The sequence below is a fragment of the Propithecus coquereli genome, unplaced genomic scaffold (assembly GCF_000956105.1).
Source record: "Propithecus coquereli isolate 6110/MARCELLA unplaced genomic scaffold, Pcoq_1.0 Scaffold2343, whole genome shotgun sequence".
NCBI lineage: Eukaryota > Metazoa > Chordata > Mammalia > Primates > Indriidae > Propithecus > Propithecus coquereli.
Genome location: NW_012147890.1, coordinates 44,537 through 69,152, shown reverse-complemented (window position 1 = coordinate 69,152; position 24,616 = coordinate 44,537). Strand labels below are relative to the sequence as shown.

Sequence of the window (24,616 nt, the reverse complement as noted above, 5' to 3'; positions counted from 1 at the left end):
TAGCTAGAAGGCCAGCGTTAGGTTACTAGCACTCTGGGTTAATACCAAGAAGCAGGCAGGAAGAGGGACGGAGCTCAGGAGTCTCTTCTTTTTCATGATAGGATGGTGTGAGGAGCTCTTTGGCATTGCTGTGCCAGTACTCTGCCATGCAGAACTTTGGTCAGTGGCTGGGGATCAGAAAGTGTTGGGAGTTGAGATGACAAGGCCTTTCTTTCCCAGGAGCTCTAATTCTAGCGATACAGGGTGGCAGGGTAAGAGGAAAAGAAATACAGCTGGAACCCTTTTGTTACATATAGCGGGCAGGAGGTTTCCTTTGGTGTCAGGCTTGCTAGTCCTTGCTCTGTGTAAGCAGAGGAAAGAGCAGGCCTGCCACTGAAGCTGTGCGTGATCTAGAAAAGGGAGCTTTTTTCACTGGAAGTCTGATCCCGAAGCCGAGGTGTGGGAGGACCCGTGTTTCTCTCTGACTAGCTCGGTCTCATCCGGGGCCACAGTTCTATTAAGGCATCATCGCCAAATCAGCAGCTGGAGGTAATGTGACCACTTCATTTGTCAGTGTAAACCAGCCTTGTATTTGATATTATAAGTACTTGGTTTACAGATCTATGTGACAAAGAGTGACAGTGATTTCTGTTTAAGCTAGTTGGGGGAAAAAAACCCAAGACTGCTTTGTTAGGTATGTTGGCAAAAATTACATGTATTTCCCTTTGAAAGGAGCCCTTACAAACAAAAGTTTATTTTCTCTCAGAAATGCTTAACTTCCAAATGTGCATGATTTTCTCAGATTGATAAAGGAAGCTGGCAAACAAGATCCAGAGCTGGCTTATATCAGCAGCAATTTTATAACTGGACACGGCATTGGAAAGAACCAGCCTCGTAACAAACAGATGGAAGCAGAATTCAGAAAACAGGAAGAGGTAACTTGAATCACAGTAATTGTACAGTAACAATTTTCAGAACATATGCAGACAAACTGCCCATAGGAACTCCCTTTCTTCATAGTTCCCCAGCATTTTTTGGTGATATAGAATACTCGTTCATGTATAGACAAGCTGTCTCCTCTGAGGTAGCTGCATAGTGATTTATATGCTCAGAATTAGAATAGCTGTCCAGCAGATCAGTTTTGTGTCTTGATTGTCATCAACCAGTTCATCTTCCTTTATCAGATTGATGTCACACAACTACATTTCATAGAAAAATAAAGCACATACAACCATAACTTCTGTTGCCTCCATATGACAGTGGAGTCAACAATGAAGCAACAAAGTGAAATCTTTTTCTTGAAGGTGTTTCCTTTTCTTTTTTCATTTAAAGTCCTACCTTGGTTGAATACTTTAAAAAAATAGCACTATATTTTTTGTAGATTTTTGTTTAAATATTTTCATGCTTTTTAAGGTCTTAATATGGAAAACAGCATTGTTAAAGATACTAAAACCTAAAACAATGTTTTGACTTGCAAACAAAAACCTTTAATTTAAAGTTTATTATTTAACTTAAAATTAGCAGAAGAATTCCTGTTAAAGGCATCTTCCACATCATAGCTTTTCGATAATATTACAGGTTTGGGGAGTCTAGGAGCCAGTCTGACGGATCTAATTATCTGAAAACCAGCTTATGTTATCATTTAATTTATCTTGGATTGGGGAGTGACATGATTTTAAATCTCATGTGGAAAAAGTTTTCACTTTATGTTTTAATCAATTCTGACTGATTAAATTGAAAATGTCCCAAGATGCCAGAAAATAGTAATGTCTTGCTTATAATTCTTAATTACAAGTCAATTTTAGTGATAGAGTTTTGATGTCTTTGGAGGGATGTTTGCACAGTCTCACAGACTTAAGATGCTATTATGGAGGGTAAGAGTATTAACTGAACTCCAGAAATGGACTCATTTGGTCACTTAGATTCACTTGTGGTCATTAAAGAAGCCAGCCTCTCCAACCTGAAGGCTTTCTGTGATTTGTGACATTGAGTACTTCTATAAAGTAGAAAGCCACTTTGATTTTTAAGTCATGTTCGGTTGAAAACTATTGTCATTGAATCAGAGTTTCTTTGTTCATGTCTTTTGAGTTTTCTGTGCTAGTGTCATCTTTTTTAGCCTGGCCTTAAAGATTTAGCGTGGAAAGAGCAGGTGTCAGAAATGACATTTGTCATTTATTTTTACTATATTGTTTTCTTTGGAAATTTTCTTAGAATTGCTTTTCTTGGTGGATTTTTTCCAGGTACTTAGGAAATTTCGAGCGCATGAGACCAACCTGCTTATTGCAACAAGTATTGTAGAAGAGGGTGTTGATATCCCAAAATGCAACTTGGTGGTTCGTTTTGATTTGCCCACAGAGTATCGATCCTATGTTCAATCTAAAGGAAGAGCGAGGGCACCAATCTCAAATTATATAATGTTGGCAGATACAGACAAAATAAAAAGTTTTGAAGAAGACCTTACAACCTACAAAGCTATTGAAAAGGTAAGGTCAAGAAATTAATATGGCATCTGTGTTATTCTTTGTGTGCATAGAAATAGAGAAAAAGTTTCATCGACAGAGAATAGTTTCAAAAGGGCTACACATTATAAGGAAGTTGAGAATGATTACAAAGACCCAGCAGTGTTTTCCAGAGTCTGAAAGGTCACAGTAAAATAGCAGTGAAAATGGTCATATGGATTATTGGGGAAGGATAACTGGGAAAGTGTACCATAAATGTAGACAGCAATAGTGACTTGATTGCTTAAGTTGTGGTGTGATTAGAGAGTGATGACATAGTAGTTGGACTCATGAAAGACTGACCATCATGTGTGTGTGGGTACGATACAGTGTAGATCATGTACAGTATGGTGAGTGGCTCCACGTGACTGGGGCTGGGAGGGATCACTGGGAGTTTTCTGCAGCAGGTGACTTTGGAATATTGAAGTATGTTTAGGAGAGAGATATTTCACGTCAAGAGAGCTTTTTCTGTAGGTGCGGAGGAGGACAGCTAATATATGGCAAGGAAGACGTTCTTTTCTCATCCTAAGTTCTGTTTTTAAAATGTTCAGATCTTGAGAAACAAATGTTCTAAGTCAGTTGATGCTGGAGAGACTGACATTGATCCTGTTGTGGATGATGATGATGTTTTTCCACCGTACGTGTTGAGGCCTGATGATGGTGGTCCACGAGTCACAATCAACACGGCCATTGGACACATCAATAGGTATGACATCAGATCATTTGCCTGGAAAACCTGTGAGCATTGCAAGATTTAAGTCTCAATCTGTAAGTGTTGTTTACATTTTACAATCACTGATTTTTTTCATTAAAGGTTTGTGATATTTTGATGAAAGAAAGAAAAGTTGCTTTTTTTCATTTATTCTTTCTGTCAAAAGGCAAAAAACATTGTACAGTAATAAATGTTTAATACTTATTGACAGGGCTGGCATAATGAAGGCATGCTTATTTTAATTAGGTTAAATTTAATTTTATAATCCTAATTTTTTTCTGAATCCTGAAATTTGTTTTGTTTCATAAATGGTGGGGAATATTCAATTTTCCCCTAGCAATAAAGTAAGATTATGATAAACTAATTTGTATTTTTGAGTATATTCTAATTTACTTTGTCCCTGAGCTGATGATAACATTTGTAAGAGCTAAGAAAAGCAGATACATACCTAGATTATATATCAGGATAATTGTCATTCAGAGACAAAATAAATGAGCAGGTATAAAAGATTTTCTTTTTAACCTTTTATTTTTGAAACAATTTCAAACTTTAAAATGTTGGAAGAATGCTACAAAGAACTCCCATGTGCCCTTCACCCAGAGAGACCTGTTCAAGTTTCACAAGAATGTTCTTTGTAGGCAAAGGATCCACTCCAGGATCCATTGTCCTCAAAATAATTACTTATATGTTCAGTCTTCTGTATGTTGCCAATCTTCGTACTCTGCAGGGCTGCCACCATGCTTGGGTGCCCTAATTGCACAGGCCCTAACCTGTGAGTAGCAGTTATGTCCTGTTGTCACATCTCCCTAACCTCCTTCAGTCTGGAGCCATTCTTCAGTCTTTCCTTGACTTGGATGACCTTGAAACTTTGGAAGATGACAAACCAGTCATTTTGTAGCCTGACTCTCAATTTGCGTTAATCTGATATTTTCTCATCATTAGACCCAGGTTATACATTTTTGGCCAGCACGTCACTGAAGCGATGTGGTGGTCTTCTCATCCTGTCTTATGGGGCAGCCCACCATGTTGATTTGTGCCCTTACTGGTAGTAACTCAGATCACTTGTGTAAGGTCTTGCCAGTCTTCTCTACTACAAAGTTAACCTTTTACTCCTTTTATAATTAGTAAATATTTCATGGGGAGATACATCGAGACTATATAACATTTATTCCTCTTCCTTAGTTTGACTCATTACTTTAAGTATTCGTTGATATTTCTTGCCTGAATTGATTATTACTGTGATGGCTACTACATGGTGATTTTCTAATTCTATTATTCTTTCCATATTTATTAGTTGTCATTCTATCATATCTCTATTCTTTTATTTTTTATCTCACTGTGAATTCATGGACTCCTGTTGGATTATAATCTATTACTATCATTTATAATTTATTTTGATGTTAAAATTGTCGCACATTTGGCCAGTGGGAATCCCTTGCTTCTGCGTCTTTTTCACATGTCATCATCATTCTTTGACCACTTTCTTGCTTTATGGCACAAGACATTCTACACTCAAATGCCTTCTCTGCCCCAGCCTCGATGTTAGCTTTTTGTCCAAGAGGGTCTGGTTCCTTTTAGTGGAGACTGAGTTATGGTCAGAAACCAAGATCCAGACAGTAGGTATATTTATTGCCACTGGGGTATCGCTACTGCCAGACTTTTTAGTGGACAGAGCTAGAAGGTTTATTTATGTTGTGTATTTATATTTATGTATATATATTCACATACACATTTACATCTTTATTTCTACATCTGACTACCTGTCTGGTGATACTTCCATTTTCTGTGTGACACTAGAAGATTCATTCTAGATTTCCTCTTTTCTATCTTTGTACCTCCCTTCTCTAATAGTGAGAAGTCTGGCTCCCATTGTCCTCAAAATAATTACTTATATGTTCAGTCTTCTGTATGTAGCCAATCTTCCTACTCTGCAGGGCTGCCACCATGCTTGGGTGCCCTAATTGCACAGGCCCTAACTTGGCAGGGCTGCTGCCCGTTCCCTTGCCCTCCTCACTTGGGTCCTGTCCCGGCATCCTCCTTACTCGGTGCACTCGGCTTTCCTGGGCTCACTTCCTGCCCTGCACCTGCTCTCTCCTGGTGTTGTTGCTCAGTGAGCTTCTTGTTCTGATGCCTTCCTTGTGTCAATACTGGACTATCCTTCTGCCTTTTCCTGATGCCTTCTTTACACATGCCCAAATAGTTGCTGGCAAATGTAAGATGATTAAGGAACAAACACTGGCAGTATGTTCCCTTAATGGATTCAGAACAATACTTTGTGAATTGGTCATTATAGTAACACTAGACACATTGGCTATTTAAATTCAGGTTTGTCATCTTCCAAAGTTTCAAGGTCATCCAAGTCAAGGAAAGACTGAAGAATGGCTCCAGACTGAAGGAGATTAGGGAGATGTGACAACAGGACATAACTGCTACTCACAGGTTAGGGCCTGTGCAATTAGGGCACCCAAGCATGGTGGCAGCCCTGCAGAGTAGGATAAAATAAAATAAAACAAAATGTAGTTTCCTAGTTGCACTTGTGGCATTTCAGGTGCTTAGCAGTTGCTGCCCTGTTGGACATCACAGATACAGAACATCTTTGTAGAAGTTCTATTAGACAACACTGTTCTATCTTATTGAAAGTTTGAAGCCGTGATGTTCAGATTCCACCTATAAATACCAATCCAGTAGAGGGGAAGAGAGACATAAGAAATTAAACTTTAGGTTGTGAATATCAATACACATTTTTCCATGTCTTTCCTCAGTTATAGATTCAGCCTCAGAATTTCTTTTTCTTCACAGATACTGTGCTAGATTACCAAGTGATCCATTTACTCATCTAGCTCCTAAATGTAGGACCCGGGAGTTGCCTGATGGTACATTTTATTCAACTCTTTATCTGCCAATTAACTCACCTCTTCGAGCCTCCATTGTTGTAAGTTTAGAAAAAGACATGATTGTATTAAAATATGTTCTTAATGGATTTTTTTCAGCTTCTCTAAAACATGAGAGTTATAGGTAAATTTGATTTTAAAATTTACTTTAAAAAAGATTTATAAATCTCTTTTGTAGTCATCTGCATGTTCAGATTTTTAATAGACTGTCTAATTTACAAACTCTTAGAATTGGACTAGATAACCTCTGAAGTTTCCTCCAAGGTATTATTAATGTGTACTTTTTTTTTAAGGAATCTGTAACTGGTTGTGACATGTATACATTTCTGAAAGAATCGTGCAGTTGTGGCTTAGATACTTACAGTGACACAAAATTTATTAAGTGTAGTTGGGCTGCTCTAGTTATTTTGTTGGTGACTCCAAAATCTGCCTTTTGTAACTACTATTCTTGGTCCCAACAATGTTGATTTCCAGATATTTCAAGATGACACATTTATATTGCACAGAAAAAGCTGCTCAGTACTATTAATCTATGTTATAGTTATATCCTGTTATTTTGTTTTTTTGCTACGTATTTATAGATTAGTGAAAACAAGATACTTTAAAATCTTACTGAAATTTAAATTTATCAAAATTGTAAAATCTTAGTTATGAGTTTTTACTAGGCATGATTTTTAATGATGGATATTTCAAAATGGAGATTAGGATTTTAAAAAACTTGCTGGCATTTTTTAAAATAAAAATCTTTGTTTTGGTAAATTGAACTTTAAAGATGTTGACAGAGGTTTCATAGATGTTTTCTGTGCTAGTGATAATATAGCTACATGGGTATATAATGGAAAGTTTTTTGTTATTTTCAGGGTCCACCAATGAGCTGTATGCGATTGGCTGAAAGAGCTGTAGCTCTCATTTGCTGTGAAAAACTGCACAAAATTGGTAAGGAGGTTTGAAAAGCATATACAAATGAAAATAAATTACAAACACCTTTAAAAAAAGCATATTGAGGACTCTGAGGATTTTGTAGAGCTGTGAACTTGTTGTTCTTTGGTGAATATAAATTTAAGTATTATGTAACTTGGAGATCCTACAACGTTGAGGGATCTCTTTTTTTCCCCCCCACAGCTTAACTGCGAACAGCTGTCATTTATTTGCTCTCTTTACTGATTCCTTTTAGATAAGTCTTCTCATAACTATTGAATCATGCATGAGCATTTGTGCTTTAATGTATCAGCCTCTCAAATTAGTCTATACGAATGTAAAAATCAATCCGTTTTTAAATGGGAAGACCCATTTTCCATGTCCTTTTAATTTAAAAGTGGTATGTGCTGATGTCCTGTTTAGATGTTATTTTTGAACCTTAGAACAAAATTTGCAGTCCTGCTCATACTGAACATATGAATGCGAAAACACTTTGCCTGAAATATTATGTCTGATTACTTTAACATTATTAAAGGCAAAGATGCTTTAGTTTTCCTTTTCCAGTTGCTTCCTAACATAGTGCTCTCCTAGATTCTTTACTAATTTGGGTTTATCTGGTATTTTCTCGTGATTAGACTCGGGTTATACATTTTTGGCCAGCACATCACTGAAGCTATCTGTGTTTTCTTATCCTGTCTCATTGGGCGGCCCATCATGTTGATTTGTTCCCTTACTGGTGGTAACTTAGATCGCTTGAGTAAGGTCTGCCAATCTTCTCTACTGTAAAGTTACCTTTTACCCCTTTTATGATTAGTAAATATTACACGGGGAGATACTTTGAGACTATATAACATTTATTCCTCTTCCCTAGAGAGGCAAAATCTGGATTATGTTAATTCTTTTTAAATTTCTTAGGTGAACTGGATGACCATTTGATGCCAGTTGGGAAAGAGACTGTTAAATATGAAGAAGAGCTTGATTTACATGATGAAGAGGAGACCAGTGTTCCAGGAAGACCAGGGTCTACAAAACGAAGGCAGTGCTACCCAAAAGCAGTTAGTATTGGTTAGAACGAATAAAAATCTAGCCTTTCTGACTTATTTCCTGCTATATCAAATTTAAATTCCTCTGCTTGGTTGGCTTCCCAGACCCTTGTTATTTGGCCCATTCTGAATCTTGGCTCATTTCTCCAATTCACAACTTCTCTCTGCTCACTCCCTTTACTTTTGTATGTACACTGTGTGCTCTTCCACTTCAAATGTTGCATTTGTTTTTCTTCACAAAAGGGTTCTTGGGCCCATCTGTCAGATTCTATCCAGAATGAGTTTATTTCACTTAAAGAGACATTCTTTGTTTCATTCATTTTAGTGATATGATTCTTGCTTTACTTACGATTTGGGGCAAGGACGAAAGAGGATTTGTATGATAAAATTGGCAAGTGAAAAGATGGCCTTTAAAGTATTTGTTACTATTTTTATCCCATAAGAACCCAAACAAAGCAAAATTTTGCTGTGTAAAGCAGTCCCCTCTTATCCTTGGGGGATATGTTCTAAGACCCCCAAGTGGAAACCACAGATAGTGCCGAACTCTGACAACAGGTCCTCAAATAGCTTAAGGTTATTTCATGATAATGTAGATGAGAAAAAAAAAATTGATTCCCCGCTGGAGCTATGATCTAGGTGGAGTTTACACATTCTCCCCATGTCTACTTGGGTTTTCTTTGGGACCTCCAGTTTCCTCCTACATCCCAGAGCCGTACACGTTAGGTTCACTGGCGTGTCTGCATTGTCTACATTGTACGAGTGAGTGTGGGTATGGATGTGAGTGTGCCTCGTTATAGAACAGTGTCCTGTCCAGGGCTGGTGCCCGCCTTGTTCTCCAAGCTGCTGGGGTAGGCTCTGGTCACCCACCACCCTGAACTGGAATAAATAGGTAAATAATTATCTCATTTTTATTAACCTTAATTGCATATATAGCTCACGTTTATTTCAATGTTTAATATTAGGAATGTTTTGGACTTTATTTAGAAGTTTGGTAATGTATTTATGACCAGAAATATGCCATAGGAACTTAACTCTTGTTTATATCCATTAGCCTATGGTAAAATTGGTTTCGTTCTAGTCATTTTGCTTAAAGTCACAGTTTCCAGAACCTATCAACTACGTTAAGTGACAACTTGCTGTACATATTAGGTTGGTACAAAAGTAATTGTGGTTTTAGCATTGTTGACATTTGCTGTTTGATATTGGAATACCTTCTTAAATAAATGTGGTTATGATATGCATCATTTTAATGCTCATTTCTCACTTTGTTTTTTTTTGCTAATGACTTCTTACTTGCTGTTTATATTTATTTTAGACTATGGAAATGATGTTAGACAAAAGGCAAATTCGAGCGATTTTCTTATTTGAGTTCAAAATGGGTTGTAAAGCAGTGGAGACAACTTGGAACATCAACAACACATTTGGCCCAGGAACTGCTAATGAACATACAGTGCAGTGGTGGTTCAAGAAGTTTTGCAAAAAAAATAATAATAAGTTTTGCCAAGGACCTTGAAGATGAGGAACGTAGTGGCCGGCCATCGGAAGTTGACAACGACCAGTTGAGAGCAATCATTGAAGCTGATCATCTTACAACTACATGAGAAGTTGCCAAAGAACTCAACGTCGACTGGTTCTTTGGCATTTGAAGCAAATTGGAAAGGTAGGTGAAAAAGCTCGATAAGTAGGTGCCTCATGAGCTGACCGAAAATCAAAAAATCGTCATTTTGAAGTGTCGTCTTCTCTTCTTGTATGCAACATTGAGCCATTCCTCTATTGGATTGTGATGGGCAACCAAAAGTGGATTTTATATGACAGCCGGCGATAACCGGCTCAGTGGTTGGACTGAGAAGCTCGAAGGCCCTTCCCAAAGCCAAACTTGCACCAAAACAAGTTCGTGGTCACCGTTTGTTGGTCTGCTGCGGGTCTGATCCACTACAGCTTTCTGAATCCTGGCAAAACTATTCCGTCTGAGAAGTATGCTCAGCAAATTGATGAGATACACCGAAAACTACAGCTGGCACTAGTCAACAGAAAGGGCCCAGTTCCTCTCCACTACGACACCTAACACTGCACGTCACACAACTAGCGCTTCAAAAGTTGAACAAATGGGCTACAAAGTTTTGCCTCATCTGCCACATTCACCTGACCTCTCACCAACCGACTACCACTTCTTCAAGCATCTTGACAACTTTTTGCAGGGAAAACACTTCCATAATCAGCAGGATGCAGAAAATGCTTTCCAAGAGTTCGTTGAATCCCAAAGCAGGGATTTTGATGCTACAGGAATAAACAAACTTATTTCTCATTGGCAAAAATGTGTTGATTGTAATGGGTCCTATTTTTGATTAATAAAGATATGTTTGAGCCTAGTTATAATGATTTAAAATTCACAGTCCAAAACCCCAATTACTTTTGCATCAACCTAATACTAAGTTTTTTCCTAGGTATACATACATACTTATGATAAAGTTTAATTTATAAATTAGGTACCATAAAAAAATAACTATAATAGAACAATTATAACAATATACTGTAATAAAAGTTATGTCAATGTGGTCTGTCTCAAAATATCTTCTTGTACTGTACTCTCCTGTTTTTGGACCACCATTGACCCCAGGTAACTAAAACCATGGAATACAAAACCTCCGATAAGGGGGGGACTATTGTACTTTCATCTTAGCCTATGTGTGTGATTGGTTTTGCAGTTTTACTAAGTTTTTACTTTAAAAATATTTGCACCCAGCTAAGCATTTCAAGATTCGAAATCATGTTGGTTTTTTTTTAACAATCGTGAATGTTATCCATTTTCCCTAAATGCTTATGTCTCTCATACCCAATTTTCCTATTGGACTAGTTTTGTGAAAAACGTCACTAATGATAACTGTTCCAAAAAGCATAGTTCTGCCTTAACATTCTGTTTAATTAATAGGTACATTCTGTATTATCAGATATTCTACTAATCATAACTGTGTCTTAGCCAGAATTTCTCCTTCCTCCTCCCTCTCCCCCCCCACACCAATGTTGTGTGATTCTATTTGTAGTGAAAAATATGAATGTATGTGTTTATATGTTTAATTATACAGTATATCAAAGTGTTGATGGTTATCTTTGAGTGATAGGATTTTATATGGTTTTAAAAATTTTACCTACCTTTATTTTTTGATACTCTAGAGTAAGTACTTAAACAGCCCAAAGAAGAGTTTTCTTGTCAAAAGAAGTAGATTGAATGAATAATATTTCTAAAAAAGACCCTACAATGTCTGTTTTATATAATTTTGATATTAGCTATATAGTCAACAGTGCATTATAATGTACATGAACTTGGGCCACTATCAGCAGTCCAGGCCTGAGATGTGCTGACTTTCCCAGGAGTGTTAAGTAATTAGGAGGTCGCATGTCCTGCGTGTTTTCTTAGCTTTTTCTCATAAGCTTTTAGTAAAGCTAGGAATTAGTTTTCTTGCTAACATCTGGAAAAGAGCCTATTATACTTGAACATGATGCTTAATTTTTTTTTTTTTCCAATTCTAGATTCCAGAGTGTTTGAGGGATAGTTATCCGAAACCTGAACAGCCCTGTTACCTGTATGTGATAGGAATGGTTTTAACTACTCCTTTACCTGATGAACTCAACTTCAGAAGACGGAAGCTCTATCCCCCTGAAGATACCACAAGATGCTTTGGAATACTGACAGCCAAACCCATACCTCAGGTAGGTACTTCACAATAGTTGTTTATGTTAAAAATACCTTGTTTTAAAAAGAAGGAAAAAAGAAAATTATTTAGTAGTAAGTGCCTTTTGTTACCTCAGTGTGTTTCATATTTAAAGATTAAGGTGCCTTTTCTGTTCCCCCAGTAGAAAGCATCATTCCCTCTGAAGTTAACTTTAATGGAATCTAAAATACTTGTTAACTTAGGGTGGCGTTTTATTTTTCTTTTTGCTAAGATTCCACACTTTCCTGTGTACACACGTTCTGGAGAGGTTACCATATCCATTGAGTTGAAGAAATCTGGTTTCACATTGTCTCTACAAATGCTTGAGTTGATTACAAGACTTCACCAGTATATATTCTCTCATATTCTTCGGCTTGAAAAACCTGCACTAGAGTTTAAACCTACAGACGCTGATTCAGCATACTGTGTTCTACCTCTTAACGTTGGTAAGAAGGACCCAGACCTTAAAGTGTTCATTTATTTATAATAGCTACAACTTAAAGTTTTGCTTGGCAATTAGCTTATTGTATATACTAAAAAAGCTCTTACTTTGACAACTCTTAATTAGACACACATACAAATATGTAGCTTAAGTAAGAATGTTTTCTGCATTACGTTTTAACAAGCTAAAGAGTCTTTTTTTCCCCTAAGTTAATGACTCCGGCACTTTGGATATTGACTTTAAATTCATGGAAGATATTGAGAAATCTGAAGCTCGCATAGGCATTCCCAGCACAAAGTATTCAAAAGAAACCCCTTTTGTTTTTAAATTAGAAGATTACCAAGATGCAGTTATCATTCCAAGGTAGGCGTTTAAATGGATAGGAAAATGGTGGTGATACTTTATTTCAAAAGGTGCACCTACTAACGTAGGAATATAAGTGGACTGTGACTTTAGCATTGTTATTACTGCTAGAAAATTTAAGTATCCTGAGGTGGACTGTTCTCTCCAGTTTACTTGCTTTAAGAGCAAAACCTAGAACACTGCGGGTAAAAAGATGTTTACTTTGTGAAGGTCAGCTAATCTAAATAGTATTGATAGGCTTTCCTCTCAGATCTTATTGAAGAATTTGGTCATAATAATAGTTTAATTTTTAAAAATCGTATAAGGAATAATATTAAGCTCAATGAAAATAATAAGTCAGAATGAGTTTTTTTCTTATTTTATAAAAATTTAGGGAATGAAGTTTTGGGGGAATAAAATTACATGCACTTTTCAAAGAAGTAATTCAATCTTTCTTTGATTTTTTTTTTTTGGCACCTTACAGCCATACTTTAAGTTATCATCAAGACTATCACCATAGTAGATGATGCAGTAATATACTTTATGTGGCAAGTATCTTTTATGTTTAGCCTTAGTAATGCACAAAATACTCAGTTATTTGGGTATTATAAATTTTCTATACTGTTTATATCGATGAAATAGATATTTAAAGGTGCCACTTAGCTTCATGTATTATCAAAGTATAGTTAGAAAAAGAATAATAAATTAAGGGAGAATAGTTTTTACTTGATAAATATTGTTCTTACTGTCTCAAATACACTTGAAATATATTTTTTGGAATTGAAGTTTTTGTTAGTATTATTTATTTCCAATGTTTTGAATTCTTAATCATAATTTTCCAAATTAAAAAATGGTTTTAATAATAGTTGATTTAAACCAGAAAGCAAGTGATCATTTTTCTTTTTTAGATACCGCAATTTTGATCAACCTCATCGATTTTATGTAGCTGATGTATACACTGATCTTACCCCACTCAGTAAATTTCCTTCCCCTGAGTATGAAACTTTTGCAGAATATTATAAAACAAAGTATAACCTTGACCTGACCAATCTCAACCAGCCACTGCTGGATGTGGACCACACATCTTCAAGGTAAGGAGCTTCAGAAATGACATTTAGATTGCACTTGAGGCGTTCTTTTCGGACGTTAGTAGGCACATGCAGAGATCACTGTCCACCTTGCCCACCTATAGACTATCTGAAATCAGGGGACCCTTTGCACACAGACTTGCCCAGGGGATGACCCAGGAGTCTGCACTTTAAATGGGCTCTTCAGGTGATTTTTTAGGCACACTGAAGTTGGAGAAACACTGTGAGAGTGTACTTATTTTTATCTGTTTGGTAAAATTGTTTTGGAATTTTTATAGACTTAATCTTTTGACACCTCGACATTTGAATCAGAAGGGGAAAGCTCTTCCTCTGAGCAGTGCTGAGAAGAGGAAAGCCAAGTGGGAAAGTCTGCAGAATAAACAGGTAATGAATTAATTGTTACTATCTTAACTTAATATTTGTTTGAATTTTGTGTTGTCAAGTTAACTGAGTGATTTGTGAATATTTTCAGAAGTTATCCAGTCCTTAGATTTTGTTTTGTTTTAATCAATATTATGTTTGAATTTTATTTCAGTGTTTTTTTTGGTAAATATTGAGAGTTTTAGTCTTTTACTTGGTCCATTGATATAATTATATCATGAAATCATCCTCTCAAATCCTAGGATAAATCCCATTTGGCCTTAGAGGATTATTTTTACAAATGTTTTTAAAAATTAGGTTTTACTAGCATTTATGATTTTCTTTATTCATTAGTGAAATTGGTCTTTAATTTTCTTTTTTTGTTCTTTTGTGAACGGACAAATGGCAGAGCATGTTAGTGCTCAGTGAATAAGCTACGTGTGCTTTATATTTATCAACTTTTTCCTTACTCAAAGATACTGGTTCCAGAACTCTGTGCTATACACCCAATTCCAGCATCACTGTGGAGAAAAGCAGTTTGTCTCCCCAGCATACTTTATCGCCTTCACTGCCTTTTGACTGCAGAGGAGCTAAGAGCCCAGACGGCCAGCGATGCTGGTGTGGGAGTCAGATCACTTCCTGTGGATTTTAGGTATGCCTCTGCAATCACCAGAAAAAAACAAAGGTTTGCAAAAGAATAGAATTATGCTAAAAATTTAATTTTGTATAAAATCTTAAAAGAGTGAAAAGAAAACATGGATGTCTAATACATGAAATAAATACATTAGATATTTCCTAAGTGAAAATCTGTATGTTGGGTTATTGAGTCCTGTGGTCTTGTCAATTCTGAGAAGATGAGCTCTGAAAGCCAGAAATAATCATTTGTACTTCAGTGATAACAATGGAAAAGAGAATGAAAATAATTCTTTGTTACTGTGCCACATTTTAAGACTGCTTTCTCTTTCTAAAACACCAAATATATATTAGAAAACAGTAGCCTCAGCATGTTCTTTGTCTTCATTAACTTCTTGCCATTAGTAAAATCTCTGCATTCTAAAGAAATTATTGGTTTAACTACTCAGATTAATTTTGGTTATCCAGTTGGCAATACCAAGATGGTTCTAGGCATTGAAGGAACTTTAAAATATAATAGTAATAACTACAATATTTATTGAGTACTTACTGTAGTGTCAAACACTAGTTTAAATACTATACTGTGTATTAACTCATTTAATCAGTAGGACAATCCTATGAGGTAGGAATTGTTAGCCCCATTTTTAAGTGCAGAAACTGAGGCACAGAGAGGTTATGTAAGTTGCCCAAAGTTACTCAGCTAGTTAATCAGAATGCCTAGGATTCCAACCCATAAAGCCTTTGGCTCCAGGTCCTGCAGTCTTGTTTCCAGGCTTCATGATCTTCTTAACTACCTGTCCTCTAGGGTAAGGGATTAAGGCAGTAGAGTAAACTGTGTCCCACTTTATAACTTACATTGTAAAGAATTCCAAATAATGGTAATTTCTGGCTTCAAAACTTGTTTCTCTTCTATAGTAGGAGTATATCTATAGGGACTTTTTAAATTCAAATTGCTGTAGCTCTGAGCCTTGCCCTTTTGAAGGATCTGACAAAAAGCTATGAAAATGTCTTTGCAGATACCCTAACTTAGACTTCGGGTGGAAAAAATCTATCGACAGCAAATCTTTCATCTCAATTTCTAACTCCTCTTCAGCTGAAAATGATAATTACTGTAAGCACAGCACAATTGTAGTCCCTGAAAATGCTGCACATCAAGGTGCTAATAGAACCTCCTCTCTAGAAAATCATGACCAAATGTCTGTGAACTGCAGAATGTTACTCAATGAGTCACGTGGTAAGCTCCAAATTGAAGTTTCAACAGATCTTACAGCAATTAATGGTCTTTCTTACAATAAAAATCTTGCCAATGGCAGTTATGATTTAGCTAACAGAGACTTATGCCAAGGAAATCAGCTGAATTACTACAAGCAGGAAATACCTGTACAACCAACTACCTCATATCCCATTCAGAATTTATACAATTATGAGAACCAGCCCAAGCCCAGCGATGAATGTACTCTCCTGAGTAATAAATACCTTGATGGAAATGCTAACAAATCTACCTCAGATGGAAGTCCCATGGCAGTCGTAATGCCCGGTACGACAGATGCTGTTAAAGTGCTCAAGGACAGGATGGACTCTGAGCAGAGCCCTTCTGTTGGGTACTCCTCGAGGACTCTTGGCCCCAATCCTGGACTTATTCTTCAGGCTTTGACTCTGTCAAATGCAAGTGATGGATTTAACCTGGAGCGGCTTGAAATGCTTGGTGACTCCTTTTTAAAGCATGCCATCACCACGTATCTATTTTGCACTTACCCTGATGCTCATGAGGGCCGCCTTTCCTATATGAGAAGCAAAAAGGTAAGGTGGGATTCTTTTATTTTGAGCAGTTAATTATTGAGTGTGCCTGAAAGTGGTTTGAAGTATTGGATAATCTCAGAGTGTGGGAAGCATTACTCGCAGAGATTGCGGCAGCGTCCAAGCACAGCTGTTCCATCATTCCCCTAGGGCCGAGCCGAAGCCTGCGGTAGAACCGCCTGGTGATTGATGTGGATCTACTTTACCCTGATGACACACTCAGGTTTTGGGGCTTAGCCGATCAGTGTGTTCCCTATTTATGGATAGAAATTCAGTTCAAGTAAAACTATTTGGGCAGGGCTGTGCACCTCTAGATCCTAAGGGGATATAAAGAAATATGCAGCATACTCATTCAAGGAACTTGTGCTGTAGATGAGTTAAACATTTATTTGAGAGGGCATTGTTTTGGCTTTCAAGGTGTGCAGATGTGAGTAAGACATAGGGCTCTCGTGAAGGATCTACTCTTCAAGGTTTTGGAGAGTCAGGAAAGGGAAAGAGTAACAGACTTCACACAGCTCAGTCACTTCCAGTGTGAAGAGATGATACTGGAGTTCTGAGTAATAATCACGTGACAGCCCAAAGGAAGAGCATGCTCTTCAACTTAGTGTGGAATTGAGACTCGGGGAAGAAAATCAATGAAGGTAAAGTATTTAAATGACGATTTAAAAAAAGAGATGTCACAAGACAATGTGAGCCTCCTTGACCAATAACTTACAACACTGCTAATACCTTCTACACTCAGAAGGAAGGAGTGTCCCTTGTGAATCAGGGAAGGCATTAATGGAGGAGGTGAGTTTACAGCACATGTCAGTGCTCGGTGAATAAGCTATGGCAGCAGTTGGAAGTGTGGAGATACCTGAGGAAAGGCTTGAAAAGCAGGTGGGGTGAAGCTGTATCGTGGAAGGCCTTGGATACTAGGCCAAGAGTTTGCACGTGTTTTGAATGTCATAGGCACAGTTGAAGGCATTTTGAGCAAGGGACTATTAATATTAATAAAGTGGTAGTTTAAAGTGATTAATCTGATAGCAGAATGTAGTGTGGGTTGAAAAGCAAAACCAAACCAACAGCAGAAACAGAAAATGAGATAGAACTGGGGTTGTGGTGGTAAGGAAGGGGCTGAGGTCAGTGATAATTTAAGAAGTAGTAGGCCGGGCGCGGTGGCTCACGCCTATAATCCTAGCTCTCTGGGAGGCCGAGGCGGGCGGATTGTTTGAGCTCAGGAGTTCGAGACCAGCCTGAGCAAGAGCGAGACCCCGTCTCTACTAAAAATAGAAAGAAATTAATCGAACAACTAAAAAAAAAAATACATAGAAAAAATTAGCCGGGCATGGTGGCGCATGCCTGTAGTCCCAGCTACTCGGGAGGCTGAGGCAGAAGGATCGCTTGAGCCCAGGAGTTTGAGGTTGCTGTGAGCTAGGCTGACGCCATGGCACTCTAGCCCGGGCAGCACAGTGAGACTTTGTCTCAAAAAAAAAAAAAAAGAAGTAGTAATAATTGTTTACTCTGCCAGATACTACTATAGTCATTTTATGTGTATTACCTAATTTAATTCTTACTGTAATTTTATTATCCCTGTGTCATAGATGAGGACAATGAGGCAGGAGAACTTAAGTTAGCTTGCATAAGGTCACATGGCAAGTAAGTGGCAGAGCTGGGATCGAACCCAGACAGTCTAGTTTGGAGACCTTGCCCTGTACATTACACCAGCTGCTTCAGACAGTACCCTGTTGCACCAAGCACTGCACCAAGCATTTTCCAAATGTTTTTTAATCTTCTCAGCTTCTGAAAGGGAGCTAACACGTCCCCATTCTGGAGATGAGGAAAGTCACCTAGAGAGTCTCCTTAGCTCCTGTGAGCTCATCTAGCTTGTCTGTGTGTCAGAGGCTGAAGGCCACACCCCTGACCACTCTCTTCTGCCCCCTCCCTGCATGATCTTGAGGCAGACTGGAGATGTCGTCCTAACAACCATATAAACAGGGCAGTTGGGACAGGGTAGTGGTGCTGGTGGGGAGAGGGTGGGCAGAAATGTGGACAGTCGGGGTTAGGGTTGGGGTTTTAGACCTCATGGAATATGGGTAGAAATGGTCAGTGAAAGGCTCAGATAATTGAAATGTAGGCTTCAGATATAGTTTTGGAGAGCAGTCTCCCTAAGAGTGATAACTGAAGCTCTGAGAATGGATGAGATTTCTAAGGGGTGGTTGTAGGAAGGAAATATCAGAGGCTGAGAATGAGTATGAAGTAAGAAATAGTATACTGTATTAGATAAGAAAGAGATTATTTTATATTGCAAAAATTCATCCATTTGTCTGCTCAGAAACCTTTGACTCCTTATTTCCTGCAGAACGATCACTCCCTCAGCCTGACTTTCAGGCCCTTTCAGGTTGCGTTGGAGCCTAGGCAGGCTGAAGCCCCCTGCCCGCTCGTTGTGCAGACTCCACACTCAATGCCCCAGGCCCCTGGGCTTTTGCTCTGTCATTCCTCTCAGCATGCTTGCCCCCATGCCCACCTGTTGAACTTGGCCTGTCCTGAATTTTGCCCGATCTCGGAGGCCTTACTTAGTTCTGTCTTCCTTCTCTATCCTGCTGACGGTTTCTGTCCACTTTGAATATGATTTCCCTCCTCTTCAAGTCCCCGTCGTACTTCATCCTCCTCTTGGCTTTTGTGATGCGGTGTTCTCGTAGTGTGGAAAGGGAAACGAGCGTTTATTTCAGCCCGTAGGTTTCAGGCAGGACGGAGAGTACCTCCATGCATAGACTGTCCTATGTGGAGTCCCTTTCCCTGCCAGCCCGTGCCGTTTGCAGGGACTGCTCCTCTATCTTGCTGACTTGGTTCCCTCGGGTTGCCTAAACAAGTGCCTCTTGCATGGTAGGTGCTTGTTTAGTAGTTGAGTTACATGGAAAAGGGTTCATGAAGTACTTAAATAATAAGCAACTCAGTTTTTAGAAAAGGAAAATGAGATCGACAGTTCTAGCCCTAGTTTCCAAGTTAAAACTAGACAGAAATGCAATGATTTGTGCAAATTAGAAAGGAGATAGAGGCATTGGGAAAAACAAATAGAGCAGAGGGTAGACAATAAAGCTGTTTTATTGATGTGAATAAACAAAAACCTTTTGCTTCATTTTAAAATAGTTGAACAAAAATGTCTCGAAATGCCTCCAAAACAGAAAGAATATTTGAGAGAACATTACAATTGAAATCACATTTGTGGCTTAGATTCTAGCAGTATAAAATTGTTTTAGTTCTGTTCAGTGCCAATTTTTATTTTGTAGCTAGAATTGATGGCATTTCTCCCCTATTTCATTGAAAATATTGTGACAGCTTTAATTTTTATATAGATTTTTTCCTACTCTGATAATTCCAGTTAGCAATTTGCATTTTGTATTAGCAGGTTGTGTTTTCAAACAAACTGTCTGAACTGTTTCTTCTGACTTACAAGGAATTTGTATATTTATATACATTAGTTTTTTTGTGCTCTGTATTTCATGTTCAGAAATATTTATACTAAAAGATATAGAATACTCGGGAATTTAACATTCTTTTTCTATCATGAATGGGTAGGAAAACTGTATGGCCCTTATATTTGGTGACTAGTTAAAGTAATGTGAAACCATTTAGCTAAGTGTTTGTTATTATGCCTTGTATGAATTCCAGCAGTGATCATTTATGGATAAGTGTCTTATAAATATTTTCTGCTAAAGGTCAGCAACTGTAATCTGTATCGTCTTGGAAAAAAAAAGGGACTACCCAGCCGCATGGTGGTGTCAATATTTGATCCCCCTGTGAATTGGCTTCCTCCTGGTTATATAGTAAATCAAGACAAAAGTAACACAGATAAATGGGAAAAAGATGAAATGGTAAGTTTTTGGTAACTGGAGGGATTTATTTTTTGGTGAGCCAGAGCATTTTGTTCTGTTCGTTTTTTGTTTCCTTTCCCTGGTGTGTTTAGATATTTGATATATTGAATTAATTCCTTTGTATAGACTTTTCCTTGAATTCAGAAGTAGTGGTATAATTTTGCTGGAGGATAATTTCTATTTTTATTATCTTCCTTTTCCAAAGGCAGAAGAGTATGTGATTTTTTTTATTTTAAAAAAGTAAAGCTCCTTACTTATCGTTTCACTTTGCTATTATGTATTATAGTTTATCCTGGATTCTTAGCTCTGTTCAGTGAAATGACTTTTCAGTGACTTATGACCTCCAGTCTATCTGTGAAATAATTTCAATAGAATCCTGCTTTTGCAGCTCAGGGTTTTCCCAGTTAGACTTATTTCTCCTCCTGTTAATGTAAATAAAATCATCGTACATAAAGGGTGTAGTTTCTGTAGATAATTTAAATCTCGCCAGTGACTTACGACGACTCCAAATGTTAGCAACATCTGCTTCGTTTTGTCTTGTCTTGAAGGCCACCAGAGGGCACCTCGGAGGGCCTCGGAGCTGTAGAAGCAGTCAGTGCAGTGGTCGCTGGCTGGGAAAACTCTCCAGCCTCTTCCATAGTTAAAGGCAATCCTTCAGGCAGTTTCATTTCCCGGAGATTTGTTTTGCATCAAAGATAAATTGGCTCCTTGTTACTTCATTTTTACTTCAGGCCAACAGTGATAATATCATTTCTTTCACAGGTTATATTTTCTAAATATACATTTTCTTCATGTAGCATGCTCTGTGACTGTATTCTGATTTTTGCCTGTTGGTATATTTTTAACCCATGTAGTATTTGACTTTTTACAGAAATGGAACTTACCTGGAAAAGCTAAGAGAGTATTTTAATGCAAGTTAGGCTAGAAAAATTACATTTGTTATTTAGAAATATGTAAAACCTTAGAGGAAATTGTGTAGATTTTGAGCTTTAGAAAGAAATGTTGCATTTGTACGAAAAACATTCCAATAATAGTCATCCTTCTTTGTAAATACTGTTTCATAATATATTTGGCTCTTTTTAAAAACTTGCAGCATAAAGGTGACATTGGCATGTAATTTTGACCTTTTTTTTAAGATAACAACACAAAGTTCAATTTATTTTTCTTAATGTTTCTGATGACTTGGCACTTTGGTTCTTGAAATGCATTAAAAATACTATTTAGATTTTTGTTTAATAATTTATTTTTATTGCAATAGATCCTTATATTATATTGGCAAGAGCACATGTTTTTGGGTTTTTGGCTTGTTCCATTACAGTACTCCTCACCTGCCCCTCAGCAAGTAGATTTAAGTGAAACTTTTACATACAAATGCCTCTTAGAAGAGAATACAGTAATAACTCAGAAAGTTGACTTGAACTATCAGAAGAAAGGGTTTCATGCTGGTATTTTTTCTTAAAAGGCAAAATGCTCTTGGAAAACATTTTATGAGATAGAACTCCACTATTGTGCAGATGAAGAATCTGAAACCCAGAGGCATTAAAGGACTTTACCCAGGATCATGCAGTTTATTTGTGGTAAAAGCCAGTCCCTTGTGTTTTTGTGCTCTGCCAATTTTAGTATGGTAGCACCTTACTGAAGATATGTAAAGATTGTTTTTTTTTTTTAATTACTAAGTCTGATTTTTTTAAAATTGCAATTTGGCCTTTTTTGTCTTAAGGGCCAAACAATAATCAAAATCATCTCCTATTGCCTTGGAAAAGGGTAGGGTTTTTAATAGGAAATGGCTCCTGTCTGGAATCACTGGAGAACCAGTGGTCCTGCCACTCGAGTTTCTTTTGATGTTCTTTCTTATTCTTGAAAAGGTATATTTAAAAAAAATTTTTTAAATGAAAGATACATAGTTATATGGCTTCCCTCACTGCTGTTATTTCTTTTCAAACAGTGTTTTTATCTGAGTTTGGGTTAAAATTAAATGTTTGCAGTATTTAAAAACTGCTTGACAGTTTGAAAAACTTTTGTCAGAATACTCTGGAAAGTTGTTACACTCAAAATTGAAGTATGCCCTCCTGCCTTTCCCCCCCAAATAAAGTTTTTGTTTTTTGTTTTAATTGCATAACAGAAATTTGGCATCTTTCTAGCATTGCAAAAAAGTTACATCATTGCTGAATTCTAGCCTATTATTAAGACTGTCATTCACAAATAAGCTTTTGCCAAAGAAATTGGAATTAGCAAAGGTCTTTTGACAGAAATTGGATTGTTGTGTTTCATGTTAGTCTAAATTTTGTTCTATTTTTGTCAGTTATGCTATAATCTGTTCCCCTGATTACTGTAGCTCAAAATGGAGGGGAAAAGCATAATTCCTCAAATTCATAGCTTAGTTCAGTGATCACTTTTATTTTTCAAGCAAAGAGATTTAGTTTTACATTGTACAAATCATTGTAACTTTATTTGAAGTAGAAATAGGAACAAAAACTTTATTATAAAACCTTATTGTGCATTTTTTGTTTTCAAGTTTTATCTCTTCATATTCTTAATTGCAAAGATAATGCTTTTTCTACATTTGGGATTTCATTTTATTAATTTGACAATCTTTAAAAATCAAGTTGCCACATTTTAAAAACGTCAGTGAAATTGAAGATCTCTGTGATCAGCATTTCAGTGCTTTCATTTTGTGTCCTGCTGGAGTTAGACTTCTGAAGAGTTAAAGTTTTGCATTGTGGACATTAATTTTAACTTTATATCTATGTTCAAAATCCTTAACTTAAAGCTTCATACTGGGTAAAGGTCATTTTTTCAACTTAGAAAACGAACATTCAAAGAACATGTTTTACTTTGTTTATATGATTAAATAACTTATTTTATGTTAATTGAAAACAAATGGCTATGATTTTAAAGTTGCCTTTTAGTATTTGTGGTTGTCATTTGAAATTATCCATAACCCTTGCTTTTATTGAGTTTCAAACCCTTTTAAAAACAGCAGCTATGTCTCCCCTCCTTCCCATTCCCCCTGTTTCAGACAAAAGACTGCATGTTGGCTAATGGCAAACTGGACGAGGACTATGAGGAGGAGGAGGAGGAGGAAGAGAGCCTGATGTGGAGGGCTCCAAAGGAGGAGGCCGACTATGAAGATGATCTCCTGGAGTATGATCAGGAACATATCAAATTTATAGATAACATGTTAATGGGGTCAGGAGCTTTTGTAAAGAAAATTTCTCTTTCTCCTTTTTCAACCACTGATTCTGCATATGAATGGAAAATGCCCAAAAAATCCTCCTTAGGTAGTATGCCATTTTCATCAGATTTTGAGGATTTTGACTACAGCTCTTGGGATGCAATGTGTTATCTGGATCCTAGCAAAGCTGTTGAAGAGGATGACTTTGTGGTGGGCTTCTGGAATCCATCAGAGGAAAACTGTGGTGTTGACACAGGAAAACAGTCCATTTCTTACGACTTGCACACTGAGCAGTGCATTGCTGACAAAAGCATAGCGGACTGTGTGGAAGCCCTGCTGGGCTGCTATTTAACCAGCTGTGGGGAGAGGGCCGCGCAGCTTTTCCTCTGTTCGCTGGGGCTGAAGGTGCTCCCGGTAATTAAAAGGACTGATCGGGAAAAGGCCATGTGCCCTCCTCGGGAGAATTTCAACAGCCAACAAAAGAACCTTTCAGTGAGCTGTGCTGCTGCTGTAGCCAGTTCACGCTCTTCTGTGTTGAAAGACTTGGAATATGGTTGTTTGAAGATTCCACCAAGATGTATGTTCGATCATCCAGATGCAGATAAAACACTGAATCACCTTATATCGGGTTTTGAAAATTTCGAAAAGAAAATCAACTACAGATTCAAGAATAAGGCTTACCTTCTACAGGCTTTTACACATGCCTCCTACCACTACAATACCATTACTGGTAAGGAGCCCCAGGACCAAACTGCATTTTTCTGAAAATGAGACTTTGTGTTGATCGCATTGCTTTGGCCTTGTGAAGAGTGATCTGTGCATGTACAGTGTTTGTGCTTGATATGCATGGGCGGGGGTGGAGGGAGCAAAAGGAAAAGAAGTCCTTCATTTTCCTCATTAGTGGAGGAGCAAGTATTGCTTTGCAACGTTGATATTTGGGAGTATAGCTATCTCACATACTCTCATAAATGTCATTTTATGTGATGTATAATTAGAGAAGTTTGAGCCTAAGTGTTTTGATGTGTTTTCCCCATTTTATCCTACCCAGATACGTTTCTCATGCCCATTCAGTGCTGTGTTTGGTCCTTGATTTATTCATATATTCTGAATGTATTTCTACATCCTTTTTATTGTTCTTCCTGGGCAAAAAGGCCACCCTCTCAGAGTTTTTTAA

At 37.3% G+C, this 24,616-nt stretch overlaps 1 protein-coding gene across 1 annotated transcript in view; it reads left to right on the top strand.

The window, feature by feature from the left end:
- Positions 1-24,616, top strand: part of DICER1 (dicer 1, ribonuclease type III) — a 74,566-nt gene that overhangs the window by 41,924 nt on the left and 8,026 nt on the right. Inside the window, exons 11-25 of the mRNA XM_012645507.1 lie at positions 782-914; positions 2,220-2,462; positions 3,029-3,183; positions 5,989-6,121; positions 6,941-7,016; positions 7,914-8,053; positions 11,570-11,749; positions 11,984-12,197; positions 12,403-12,556; positions 13,444-13,626; positions 13,902-14,007; positions 14,460-14,635; positions 15,633-16,416; positions 20,112-20,267; positions 23,287-24,172. Of these exons, the coding sequence (XP_012500961.1) occupies positions 782-914; positions 2,220-2,462; positions 3,029-3,183; positions 5,989-6,121; positions 6,941-7,016; positions 7,914-8,053; positions 11,570-11,749; positions 11,984-12,197; positions 12,403-12,556; positions 13,444-13,626; positions 13,902-14,007; positions 14,460-14,635; positions 15,633-16,416; positions 20,112-20,267; positions 23,287-24,172 (3,719 nt within the window). The remainder of the gene's footprint in view (positions 1-781; positions 915-2,219; positions 2,463-3,028; positions 3,184-5,988; positions 6,122-6,940; positions 7,017-7,913; positions 8,054-11,569; positions 11,750-11,983; positions 12,198-12,402; positions 12,557-13,443; positions 13,627-13,901; positions 14,008-14,459; positions 14,636-15,632; positions 16,417-20,111; positions 20,268-23,286; positions 24,173-24,616) is intronic.